We start from the raw sequence: 14,285 nt of genomic DNA on the forward strand, positions 1-14,285 counted from the left end.
CAAATATATTCAAACGCAAATTTGTTGCCCTAGATTTATCGGGCAAAGCTTATATGTTCGAGGTACTGGATGTCGAAATACATTTGAATGCAATGAATTTGACAAACACCATAAAAAAAGACAATAATTCATTAAATTGGGCCAAGGCCAAGACCATGATATTTCTTCTTCATTATCTTGAAGAATGTTTGAAAATGGAATACCTCACGATTAAGGATCCCCTTATATTATGAAACAATTTAAAAGAAAGATACGACCAGCTGAAGATGGTCGTCCTTTCACGGGCATATTATGAGTGGACTGATTTGAGGTTTCAGGACTTTAAAAATATAATTGATTATAATTCTGCGATTTTTAGAATTAAATTGCAGTTGAATTTATGCGGAGAAGATGTCACAGATCATGACATATTAGAGAAAACATTCTCTACTTTTTCCGCCTCGAGTATGGTCTTACAGCAGCAGTACCGAGAATTGAGATTCAAGAAGTATTCTGAATTGATTTCTCATCTTCTTGTTACGGAACAACATAATGAATTGATTTCTCATCTTCTTGTTACGGAACAACATAATGATCTCTTAATGAAAAACCATGAAAGTCGACCTCCTGGTACTACTCCATTCCTTGAAGTGAATGCTGCACATCAAATCGGGCGTGAAAGAAGCCTTGGCCCCAGTCGTGGTCGTGGTAGATATTTTAATCAGGGTGATCGTATTGCACTAAACAATGACCCTTAGCACTAGCAGTGTAAAATGAAGGGTGAAGCTCCTGAAGCAGTGTCAAGGACGAACATTGTAAATAAATGTTATCGATGTGGAGGAAAGGGGCACAGGTCGCGTATCTGTCGTACACCAAAACATCTGGTGAAACTCTATCAGGCGTCCTGATAACACCCAGACTAGCCCACTTGCGTTAAGATTGACGGGCTTTAGTGCGATTCAAGAAGATGCTTACGATGGAAGAAAAGCCCAAGAATAAGTCCAAGAATTGTGGAGAAGTATGGGCTAAATGCTACCCATATTTCATGATTCAAGTTTAAGCCCAAAAGAAGAAGATTGGGCCCATATGGGTTTGATTAAATTCGAAAACTTTTGCTTTCCTAGTTTTAAAGTTTCCTAGTTTAAAAGTTACCTAGTTTAAAGTTTCCTAGTTTAGAAGTTTCCTAGTTTAAAGTTTTCCTAGATTTATTTATTTTCATAAAAGTAGAATTCGAATCCCATGCTATTTGGGATAGGTTTTTTCCCTATATATAGGGATGAATTTTGTTATTTTCGAGGAGACAATATTAGTATTAGTTGAGAGTTTCTCTTATTTACACCTTTGTGTGTCGCTACTTGGAATTTATCTTACAACCTTATAAGAACGATCCTTTAGGAGGTAAGATTAATTCTTAACTTGATATCTTTAGTTTTTACTAAAGTTAATTAAAGAAGGTGATTAGTCTTATACTAATTGTTATCTTTAATTTCTTCAAAATAGGGGTCTAGATCACCCTTGGATCTAAGTTCTTAAATTGACTCTATTGGTATCATAATTAGTCTTAATCCACTAATTTTGAATACTAAGATCAATTAGGGTTCTTAGCACTTCATCTCGAAATTGGAGATTTATTCTCAAATTTTATCTATCTTCAATTTCTTGTCTTTAATCTTAGTATTTTTGCTTCCGCATTATTTTCTTGTTTATTAACGTAACTCGATTCTTATCAAGTGGTATCATAGAGGTTCTATCAAGGTTTCGTTCTTGATAATTCTTGAGAGTTTCGTAGCCCCCTAAAAAAAATCTCTTTACTTTTTTTCCCTTTTAGTAGATTAAAAAAAAAAAAGAGGTTGCTTGCAAATTCAGAAATTTCAAATTTATTGTTTCTTGTTTTCCAACATCAAGAAGGAAAACCAAAAAGAGGGGAAAATTTAGATTTTTATTTTAATTGGTCTTTTTCCTTGTCTGGGAGTTGGTAATTTCTTTTTATCTCCACATCTTATTTCTAAAGGGATTGCTACTAGTAGGGTTAATACATAAATCCTAAAGAAATCAACCAAGAGTTGTTATTTGAGTGAAAAAAGCAACACGGGTGAGATAAAAAAAAAATTCAAATTGAGAGATTGTTTTCCTTTAACTTTTGGCGATGTCTCAAAAGGATACTAATATTGGGACTCAAAACAATGACATAGCCGAGGCACTTAGAGGGATTTCTGCTCGAGTCGATGCCTTAGAGGTCACCCAAAATCCACCTAATCAGGTGAATATAATTGATTTGAGGAGGAATATTTTTCATACAAGGTGTGGGATAAAAAATAATATTTGCTCTATAATTATTGATTTTTAGAGTGGTGCTAATGTAATAAGTTCATACATGGTGGAGAAGTTGGAACTTACATGCATCAAATACAATGATTTTGATGAACTTAAGTCGATTAAACAATGCATAGTTTCTTACTCTATTGGGAGATACTCCGATACTGTTCTTTGTGATATATTTTCAATGCAAAATTGTCATATCAAGATTGGACGTCCATGATAGTTTGATAGGAATGCAATTTATGATAGGGGAAGGAAAAGAGTTTCTCTTGAGCTAAACAAAAGAAAATATAAACTCGTCCCTTTAACTCCATCCCAAGTTTATGAAGATCAGAAACGTGTGAAAGAAACAATAAAAAATTTTGAGATAGAAAAGGAGTGCATTTTGATATTCCAAGATAGGAAACAAGAAAGGTTGTGTTGTGTGAAGAGAATGAAATTTAAAGGGAGGTCAAGAGAAAAAAAAGGAGAGGTGATCATGAGAGTAATAAAGAGAGGGATAATAATGAGGTAGAGAAAGAAAAATAAGGGAGTTTGAGTGAGGTTGATTTTTATTCTAACTCTAACCTTACTTCTTCTCTTAGTTGCTTTGACTCTCTTGTCGATACTCATGAAAAAGTTTGCATTTAAAAGTCTTCATTGGATGAACTTAATACTAAGGTGGTTGAAACTACATGTCCCATTGAGCAAGCGTTTGTTCATGAGAAGGGTATAAGTAAAGATAATTATTTTGAACTTATCCAAGATAAGTTTCATAACAAGAAGTCCAATGAGACAGATTAGATCTAACCCAATGAGCAAGAAAACACGAGGTGATATTATTCCTTTGCTACATAAGATCAAATACATGGAGTACTTTATTGATAAAGCTAAATTGGCGAAGTGCATATCGTTACCTAATTCATCTATATGTGAATATTGTTGTGCTCATATAAGGAAGAGAATTTTCTATTGGTATGATGATGTCCACATACTTTATAAAGGTGTATTTATACATGAAAGGATTAATTGGGTTAAGTGGACACATGTACACTATCTTATTTTATTCTTATCATTGTTGTTTTCAAGTAATGGATGTTGTTTACTATTGCATATCTTCTTGATTTTGCGTGATTCAAATTTGAGGACGAATTATTTTCAAGAAGAGGGGAATGATAGAACACAAACTGGCCCACTTGCGTTAAGATTGACGGGCTTTAGTACGAATCAAGAAGATGCTTACGATGGAAGAAGAGCCCAAGAATAAATCCAAGAATTGTGGAGAAGTATGGGCTAAATGCTACCTATATTTCATGATTCAAGTTCAAGCCCAAAAGAAGAAGATTGGGCCCATATGGGTTTGATTAAATTCGGAAACTTTTTCTTTTCTAGTTTTAAAGTTTCCTAGTTTAAAAGTTACCTAGTTTAAAGTTTCCTAGTTTAGAAGTTTTCTAGTTTGAGATTTATTTATTTCCGTAAAAGTAGAATTCGAATCCCATGCTATTTGGGTTAGGTTTTTTCCCTATATATAGGGATGAATTTTGTTATTTTTGAGGAGACAACATTATTATTATTTGAGAGTTTCTCTTATTTACACCTTTGTGTGTGGCTACTTGAAATTTATCTTGCAGCCTTATAAGAATGATTCTTTAATTAAAAGGTAAGATTAATTCTTAACTTGATGTCTTTGGTTTCTATTAAAGTTAATTAAAGAGGGTGATTAGTCTTATACTAATTTTTGTCTTTAATTTCTTCAAAATAGGAGTCTAGATCACCTTTGGATCTAAGTTCTTGAATTGACTCTATTGGTATCATAATTAGTCTTAATCCATAAATTTTTTATACTAAGATCAATTAGGATTCTTAGCATTTCATCTCGAAATTGAAGATTTATTTTCAAACTAGGTAAACTACCCGCGCTTTTCGCGGTGGGAACACAACCTTATTAAACTTATGTATGGTTATCTGCAAATCTTCGTTAATCTTTTAGATATTGTACACTAATGAAACTTATTTGTCTTTCAGTTTTCAAAAATTCATGAGTTACTTCTAACAAATGGTAAGAGTCCTATATTTTTATCATCCAATTATCAAGTCCTGAAGAGAAAATAGCTAAGTAATTTAATGTGTGGATCAAATCTATTCTTACAAAAATTAAATTGACGTATATCTCTAAAGTTTCAAATTTTTCATCGCTTCAGCTTTTTTATAAAGAACCTCATCGTTGTAAGTATATATCAACCTTAAGTTCAACCACCATAACCTATAAAAGATGACAATAAAAAAAAAACTAATGAGAAATAAAAATTGGAAAAATATCAACAGAAGTCCAAAAAATATGCAGCAAACCTATTAAAGAAGGCAATTAAAGGAAGTATCTATTTATGTTTCTTTATTCTTCTTTTTAGTTCTCCAGGATATTCTTTATTGTACACTTTAAAAGTCTAAATATTTACTAATCCAAATTTTATTGATGTCCAAAATTTTAAGGTTCCACCTAAAAATCAAAGCGTCCACCTGTCTTCTTGATTTTCTGGTTGCTTTTTTAAATCTTCTATCTATTTTTATATATTTCTTATGTAATTATACTTTATCTGCGCCTAAATTAACAAGTGCCGGAGCACTACAAGATTCAACATAGGTCTGTTTCTCTCTCTCTCTCTAATTAGTTAGCAGACTTCCAACAAAGTCATAAGATATTACTTTGAACCAACAAAAATTATAAACTTGCTACAATAAAATATTTGTATTAAATAAAAAATTAAAAGAAATGGTAGCGAGAACGTATAGAAAGATAAATAATGTAGCATACTTTAAATTTAAAAAATACAATTCAAGATCATGTCGACATCCAGTTCCACAAGCTGATCACCATTTAATGCTCTCCATCTTGTTCTGAGGTCAAACTTAAAAGCATAAATATCATTAGTACCAAAATCATAACTTAAAAGGTTAATCTGATCATTTTTAGAAAGTCTTGTGATCTTTAATGAAGAAAAATAAAAATAAAATTTTACTATGTCTCTATAGGACTATAATGTGGAATATATATTTTAATTTATAACTCTTGTTTATCCATTCCTACCAAAATACGTGTATATCATGAAATCTAAAATATATTAAAAAAATTAAAGTACCAATAATTTATTCAAAACCATTTAAATTAACTAACATTATATTATATTATATATTACAGAAAACTTTTCATCTTCTATACTTTATTTACATTCTTATTGAATATCATATATAGAAGTCTTAGTTTTAAATTACCCCAAAAAATTAAAAGTTATTTTGATTTTGCCCCATTTCTTATGTAGCATCTTCCTACCGTAGAATTGAGAAGAAAACTAAAGAAATATTTCAATTATGTTAGTATCTTTTCGTGTCCCATATTTATGATCAAAACTTAATATATATTAATTAAAAATTAAAACGTATTTCTATCTAAGGTTATCATGATTTAATCCAAAGTCTAATTTTTTTTTTTTTAAAAAGAGAAGCTATTATCAATTTAATAAACTTCGATCAATTAATATTTTCTTCAATTTCCTTAATTTCACCCTATTATATTTCTAATATTCTAAAATATTATTAAAATATAAATTACTTGTTCAATAACCCAATCTTTAAACAAAAAAATCACAAAAAAGAATATATCTATATGCTTACCTTGAAAATTGCTTATGAGAATTACATAAGTGTTGAGCATAAATCTGTGACAAAAAATAATATTAGAAGAAAATTATAATATCAATTCTTCATGGAAGATTTATATTCTGAAAAGTAACCCTTTTGCTCCTTTGGTCATTAAATTATTCAATCAAAATATAAAAAAAAATTATTAAGATTTTATGAGTGTAATAAAATTTTCTTACAAATATAAACAAAAAACATGAGAAAAGAATACATTTTCTTACCATGAGAATTGCTTGTGAGAATGATAAAATTTCAGAGCATAAATCTGCAACTAAGAAATATAGAAAGATTTTTTTACTAAGATTTTATGAGTGTAATAAGTTTTTCTTACAAAATATAAATAAAAAAACATATTAAATTGTTCCATCACAATATAGAAAGAATTTTTTATTGAGATTTTATAAGTTTAATAAGTAGAATACATTTGCTTACCTTGAGAATTGCTTGTGAGAATCACAAAATTTCAGAGCATAAATCCGCAACTAAGAAATATAGAAAGAAATTTTTATTAAGATTTTATGAGTGTAATAAGTTTTTCTTACAAAATATGAACAAAAAAGGTGAGAAAAGAATACATTTGCTTACCTTGAGAATTGCCCGTGAGCACAAAATTTTGGAGCATAAATTTGCTACTAAAGGATAATATTAGAAGAAAATTTTAATCTTAATTCAAAAATTAGTGTTATGATCAAATTTATAAAAAACACTCTCTGCAAATATAAAAGGTGTTTGAAAAGAGTAACATTGGGAGAGGAATGGGTGTCAATACCGATGTTTAATTAACATAAATTCATTGTGACAGTTTCATGTCTAATAAATGAGATATTTTTTGAATTTTCTAACATATTACATAATATAAGAAAATAAGAAAAAGTCTAAAAATTTGAGAAAAAAGATAAATGAGAATTCTAGCTAATGAGAGGTGCCACATAGGCATACCTATAATTCTCTTTTATATAAATATATTGATTTCATCTATCTTTAATTTCTTGTCTTTAATCTTAGTATTTTTATTTTTGTATTATTTTCTTGTTTATTAACGTAACCCGATTCTTATCAAGATGTTGGAAATCAAGAAACACAACAAAATCTGATTTTTTTTTTGATAATACCTTAATTCTCAAACAGAAAAAATTTCTCTCTTTTTTATTTTCTTTTTTTCTTTTTTTTTTGGGCTATGTAGCTTAACAATGAAAAAAATATTTTTTTTGAGTGTTTTTTTTTTGTTGAAACTCCCAAGATTATCACGTCCCTTAAGAAAACAGATAATGATATTGAGGCAAACTTTATCTTTGAAGATAATGTTGAAAAAATAAATTTGGATACCTCAAATTTCTTTACAATCCCCGAAGGATATGCCAATCATCCTGTAGATGATGAATATGAAATAATCTAATTGTTTTATTTTCCTGTTAAGTTGTATTAGTTTATATTTCTATTAATAGTATCTCACTAATCTTGTAAATAAATAAAGTCTGTGTAATACGTTATGTGCTAGTAATATTATAATGTTTACTTTGTTTGTATGTTCATCTTGAAGAATATATGAATACTCCTGAAGTAGAAAATCAGAAATTTACTTCTGAAGTAGTAAATCTGAAATTAAAGACATGATAGAGAAAATTCTCTCCAGCTATATGTATACCTCGATTTGCTTTTGAAGTAGCAAAATATTAACAGAGGTCCTAAGTTATCATAGTTTGATATGCCTAAGGCACGTTGTAATAATTATATTTCATTCTCGAAGAATGAAAACTTTTGATAAATTGTTAATTATCTTTCATTCTCAAGGAATGAGAATTTTTGATAAATGTTACAACTACAGGTCCATTCCCTGAGGTGAATGTGATTTGAGTAATATTTAGTAAGGCATATAAATGTGCTCTTGACTGTGAAAATCACATTCAGAAGGGGTAGAAAGAATTATTCTGAAATTTTCTCCCGAAGTAGTAAGTCTGAAATTTATCTTAAATCTACTCCTGAAATAATAGAACCTTGAAATTTACTCCTGAAGTAGTAAATTTGATATTTACTTCCAAAGTAGTAAGATTGTGCAATAGTAAAATCTTGCAAACTACTCTTGAAGTAGCAGATTTCTTACTCTAGTAAATAACTCATGCCATGATAAATTTGAAGTTTACTAGTTTTAATAATTCTGTTTGTTGCGTGAATGATATTGTCATCCTGAAGATGAGCATATTGAGTTTTAGACATATAATGAAGAAATAAAAGATTCTTCAAGAACTATTACTTATTCTCGTGATAAGTTAATTAAAGCAGCGAATGTTGGGACTGAATTTTCTAAATTTTGAAAAATGTGAAAGGTGAATAAGGGCCCATTCACCCATCATTTGATATGATGCATCCATAAGATGGTTACATGTACGATTATTGTCAACCTGTAGCATTCATAAAGTTGTCTTCTTAATTAAATTGAGTCAAAGAACATAATTTTCAGAGGGTAGAGTCAAGACAATTGATCTTGATAATGCTGGTTATATTCAAGTTGGTTTAGCATTGAATGCCTCATATAAATAGCTAAACCAATTTTTATGAGAACAAAGATAGAAAGTATTGGCTTAAAATATATATTGCATACAGTAGCACTTGTGTGCATTAGACAAATAAATTATGATCAATTCTTCCCTTTCAATTGGTTCAGGGTTAGGAGCCATATATTTTTCATCTAATAGCTTTTTGATGTGCGGTATGTAATTAATAGATACACCATGATTCATAAAGATGGATTCCCCAAAGTAAATTGGAGTATATGTTAGTTTTCCTAATATAAAGGGGAGATAATAAGCAGCTAAGAAATATGTTGTGAATTATCTTTAGTATGATCCTCATTTAAAAGATAATTCTAGTCAAATGCCAGAAGAATTTACTGATCCAAAATTGAGTTTATATTTAGCTGCAGATGCTCCTACTATATGTCCCTGAAAGACAGAGTCAATAGCATGCATGAAGTATGGTAGATCAATTGGTTCCAAATAAAATAATCTTTGAAAGAAAAATGAAGCAAATGATCATAATAAAGAGGCAATATGCTCTTGAAAAGCGATGACATAACGCTTAGTAAAACCTTCAGAAGAGGTTCAAGTACCTGAAAATAATAAAGTGATGAGATCTCAATAAGTTATGTCATAATGTGAACCGATACAAATGATATCTCATCGACGATATCTTTTGTACAATAGCAGACAATATTGTATAATATTATGAGGATCTGAATTCTACGTTTATTTAAGCATGCTGACGTGGAAATAATTATCAAGTGAAATATGCTTCTTGGTAAGCATAAGGTTTATTTGGCCTGCAGTCCTGATACTAGAAGATGTCATGTATTTAATATTGAATGGTTCACTTGATAATGAAATTTAGATAAGAATCCCAGAAGGATTAAAGATGCCTGAAGCATATAGTTCAAAGTCTTGAAAATTATTTTCAATCAGATTATAAAGATTGTTATACGATCTAAAACAATCAGGGTGTATACGGTATAATCCCCTCAGTGAGTACTTGATAAACGAGGGTTACATAAATGATGTCATTTGTTCTTATATTTTCATTAAGAAAAAGGTATTAGAGTTAGTTATACACGCTATTTATGTGGATGTCATAAATCTCATTGGAAGAAGAGATCCAAAAGGCAGTTGAATGTCTAAAGAAAAAATTTGAAATGAAAGATCTTGGAAAGACAAAGCTTTGTCTTGGTCTGCAGATTGAACATTTTGTAGACGTGATCTTTATCCACCAATTTGCCTATAGGAGAATATTTTGGAACAATTTTATATGGACAAAGCACATTCATACTCTAATGATTGTCTCACTTGAAGTGAGTAAAGATTCATTCCGACCTTCAAAAGAGGGTGAAGAGATTCTTGATCCTGAAGTACTATATCTTAATGCTATTGGTACACCTATGTATCTTGCTAACAACGCAAGGCTTCATATAACCCATTCTGTTAATTTGCTAGTCAGGTACAATTCTTCTCTTTCATAGAGACATTGAAATGGAGGTAAGCATATATTACAATATCTAAAAGGGCCAATTGATAAAAGTCTATTTTATACTAATAAAGATAGTTTAGATATTGTTAGTTATACAACTGAAGGTTATTTATCTGAACCACATAAAGCGAGATCTCAAACAGACTATGTGTTTACATAAGGAGGTACTGCTATGTCATGACGATCTATAAAGTAGTCTATCGTTGCTACTTCTTCAAGTCATGCTGAGATAATAGCTACTCATGAGGCAAGTAGAGAATGTATATGGCCGAGATTAGTGATATATTCCATCAAAGAAAAATGTGGCTTGATGTTTGATATCAAGATACCCACAGTCATATTTGAAGACAATGCAACATGCATAACTCAATTAAAAGAAGGCTTTATAGAGGGAGATAGAACGAAGCGCATCTCACCAAAGTTCTTCTTCACACATGATCTCCTGAAGAAGACGATATTGATGTACAACAAATATGTTCCAGCGACAATCCAGTAGATTTGTTCACCAAATCTTTACCAATTTCAATCTTTGAGAAGATGGTATATAAGATTGGGATGCGAAGACTGAAACGGTTGAATCGAAGTCTTCATCAGGGAGAGTAAGAATACGTGTTGTACTCTTTATTCCTTAGCCAAGGTTTTCATCCCATTGAATTTTTTCTGGTAAAGTTTTTAATGAGGCAGCACTCAAATGCGTATTCAATAGATTTTCTTTACATAGACATCCAAGAGGAAGTGTTAAGATATATGGATGCCATGTGTAAGCCATGTGGCTTCCTTTGCTTTGGCTTCTTGCCAAGTAATACTCCACCTCTTAAGGTGGAATTTATCTTGTATTTTTGGCTACTATAAATAGCCTTAGTTTACAAAGAAATGGAATGAGAAGACTACAATTTCCTCCACTTTGTTATATTATTGATTACTTATATATAATTTTATAACATACTTAGGATTTTCAGAAATTACTTCAATATTGTCCATGAAATTTCATTGGAAACAAATAACTAAGGGCAAAGAAGAAAATAACAAACAAAATGAGGTCTAAAATAGAAGAATCAATGATCCAAAGTCTTCTTTAAAAATTCAGAAAACCTCATATCTTGTCTATTTAAAACCATAAAAATTATTCACATCTCAAGAAAATTGTCCGCCACTTCTATGTACTCATTCATTTCCAATTTCTTCTTCATCTTTCATCTTATGAAACATTGTTAGAGTCCTCCATCACCCTGAAAAATATCACGTTCGATTGAATCTATTAAGTTCATATCTTGAATTCGTCACTCTGACTTTCCAGCATGTCGGATTACGATTTCTCTTCCTCTAGGAGCTCACGTGCTTGGCAGTGGGTCAAAGTCATAGTGAGTTTCGGTGTCCTAGCTTTGGTCCTATGGATAAGTCTACGTACCACAAAGCCTAAATGTTCCATTGGAGATGTTTACGTGCGAGGCCTTGATAAATCGGTCAACTCCAGCAGCAACATGACTAGCCGCGACAACCATGTATCATTTCAACTCAATTTGAACAATGGAATGAAGGACAAAAGCATTCGCTACAATGACATTACACTTAATTTCTACTATGGTACAAATACAAGTTACCCTATAGGTAATTATACATTTGATGGATTTAAACAAGGTAAAGGCAAAGAAACTTCTAAAAGTGGCATGATTGAGGCACATAATATGCCATGGGATGATGCAATTAAGGTTGTTTCAAATGGATCAAAGGCAACATTTAAAGTTGAAGTGAGTAGTAGAATTAAGTACAAAATTATATTTTGGTATACTAAAAAACATAATTATGTTGTGGAAAAAAAAGTTGAAGTTGATAATACTGGTAAATCTAGTGCACAACAAATTAGATTTTGTTTTGGGGTTTTTGGATTTACATTATTTGTTTTGTCATTTTTAGTTTAATTGTTTTTAGGGTTCATGTCGAGGGCATCTTTTGATTAGTAATTTAAGTTAGTGGACTTTTTGTTATTCTTTATTTCCAGGTTGTAAAGGACTACTTGCATTGTTTAATGTTCATATTTTATTTTGTTTCAACAATTATTAATGTATGATTCTTTACTTTTGTTTGTCCGTTTGTTTGATTATCTAGTATTTGACGTCTGATTAATTTGAATTTATATCACGTACGTAAATCACTAAAGGGCTATATTGTTCGTATTCGAGTGTGGATACCTGATATAGATACGAATTAGAGTCAAATTCTTCATCATATGAATTTTAAGATTCCAGTGTGACAAGAGGGGTTGGCTCACATGGTATGTGCCCTCAACTTCCAATTTTATAGTTGTGAGTTCGAGTGAAAGCAAAAACATGAAATCTCTGTGTGAATGGAGGTGGGGGTAGGGGATATTATCAATTTTAATTCAACAACATTCTTAGTTAATTAATTATACTTCTTGGCCATAGATGAAGTCAAAGCATCCAAAATAAGTTGTCTTAATTTAATGTCTCTTAATTTAATGTGAATCCTAAAAGGGTCCGAGCGTGGAAATAAGGATACCGAAGGGTCCGAGCAACATATGGCTACAACGTCAACGGATTCAATTAATTTAAATTTGAAAGATCTAATAAAAATAATAGCGAGATCAGAAATTTCACTAAAGATTCAAATATTCAAGTTGTATACGGTATACAAGTTGCAACATAATTTATCCAACCCACAATTTTTGTTTAAGAATAAAAGAATTGATCTGTCAATATGATTAGAACACTATTCTACTTTTTATCTAGTTCCATTAATTATGAATATATTCCCAAAATTAAAATATCTTTAGGAATCCTAAGTTGTCTGCTTCAAGTTTTTCACTTTAATTATTACATAGTTAAACCTCCAGATATAGATGGTAGGTTCACCAGATAGAACTATAGTTCGATCTGTTTTCTGATTTTAATTTGATATGAAATTTAACAAAGTATAATAACAATAATAATATGTCTAGTATATTCTAATATAGAGAGATTTGGAGAAAAGGTAGAATATTATACGCCGTTCATATTACTACCTCATAAATGATGTAGAGAGATTGTTTTCGATAGATCCTCGGCTCAATACAAAATACAATCTCGAAAAATATATAAAAAGGGTTAAAAAAACAAAAATGAATAACTCAACAGTAGATAGTTACAGAACAATACTACCATAATACAATACTAAAAGTGAAACAACACATAGTAACAAGAATTCAAAAACGACAAACTACTAGGGTAGCACTATGACTACTGGGAAGGACAACACTCCTACCTACGAGCATATGCACATTCCAACCTCCTAGCCTTCTGCTCTAATCCGGATTCGCCACACCTTCCTATTTAAGGTCATATCCTTGGTAAGCTGCAACCGCGTCATATCATGTCTAATCACCTCTTACTCGATATTTCTTTGGTCTACTTCTATCTCTCCTGAAATTATTCATAGTCAACTTCTCACATCTCCGTGCTGAGGAATTTGTGCATTCCTGATTACATGTCTGAATCATCTCAACCTCATTTTTGCACTTTGTTTTCCACCAAGATCACTCCCACCTTATTTCGAATTTCCTCATTTCTAATCCTATCTCTCCCAGTCAACCCACAGATTTATTGCAACATCTTCTTTTCCGCCACCTTCTTCCTCGGAGTATGAGAATTGTTGACTGGCCAACACTCCACTTCATACAACATTAGTCGGTCTAACCATTACTGTGTAGAACTTGCCCTTGAGCTTAGGAGATATCTTCTTATCACACAATAACACTTTTAAATCTTGTGGTTTAAACAAGAAGTATGTAGAATATATCAAAATATCTTTTTTCTTTGTAGCTTAGAATTAAATAACTTTCAACATTTTTAATTTTGAATAACTAAAAAAAATAAGATAAATAAATTAAAATAGACGGAGTATATTTAATTTTTTATTCATTGATGTCTCCTTTAATAATTCATCGAGGTTAATGTGACCTAGCCTTCTTAAAAAATTCATTTGAGTTGGCTTATAAAATAAAATAAATTGAGGTCTATTTCAAGTTCACATAATTAATATTTCCAATGTTTTACTTTGTTGTTATTAATTCCTCTAGTTGTCAACATGTAGTGAAGTAGGTAAGAGAAAAAAACGCTTAATACATTGAGATAATTTACTATTTTATATTTTTTTTAAATTTTATAATTAAGTATTATTTATTTTCAAATATTCAGATAACTGAATAATAGAGGAAAAGTTCTAGTGTAACTGATAAAATTATTTTCATGTGATAAAGAGGTTACTTGTTCAAGTTGTGAAAATAATTTGTTGCAAAAATGTAA

At 30.5% G+C, this 14,285-nt stretch overlaps 1 protein-coding gene across 1 annotated transcript; it reads left to right on the plus strand.

The window, feature by feature from the left end:
- Positions 1–11,066: 11,066 nt before the first annotated feature.
- On the plus strand, positions 11,067–12,070 carry LOC107854715 (protein NDR1). The gene has a single exon (XM_016699733.2). It carries the CDS (start codon positions 11,286–11,288, stop codon positions 11,904–11,906), a length of 621 nt encoding a protein of 206 aa, XP_016555219.1. The 5' UTR covers positions 11,067–11,285; the 3' UTR covers positions 11,907–12,070.
- The last annotated feature ends 2,215 nt before the right edge of the window (positions 12,071–14,285 follow it).

The sequence above is a fragment of the Capsicum annuum genome, chromosome 1, assembly GCF_002878395.1.
Source record: "Capsicum annuum cultivar UCD-10X-F1 chromosome 1, UCD10Xv1.1, whole genome shotgun sequence".
NCBI classification, from domain to species: domain Eukaryota; kingdom Viridiplantae; phylum Streptophyta; class Magnoliopsida; order Solanales; family Solanaceae; genus Capsicum; species Capsicum annuum.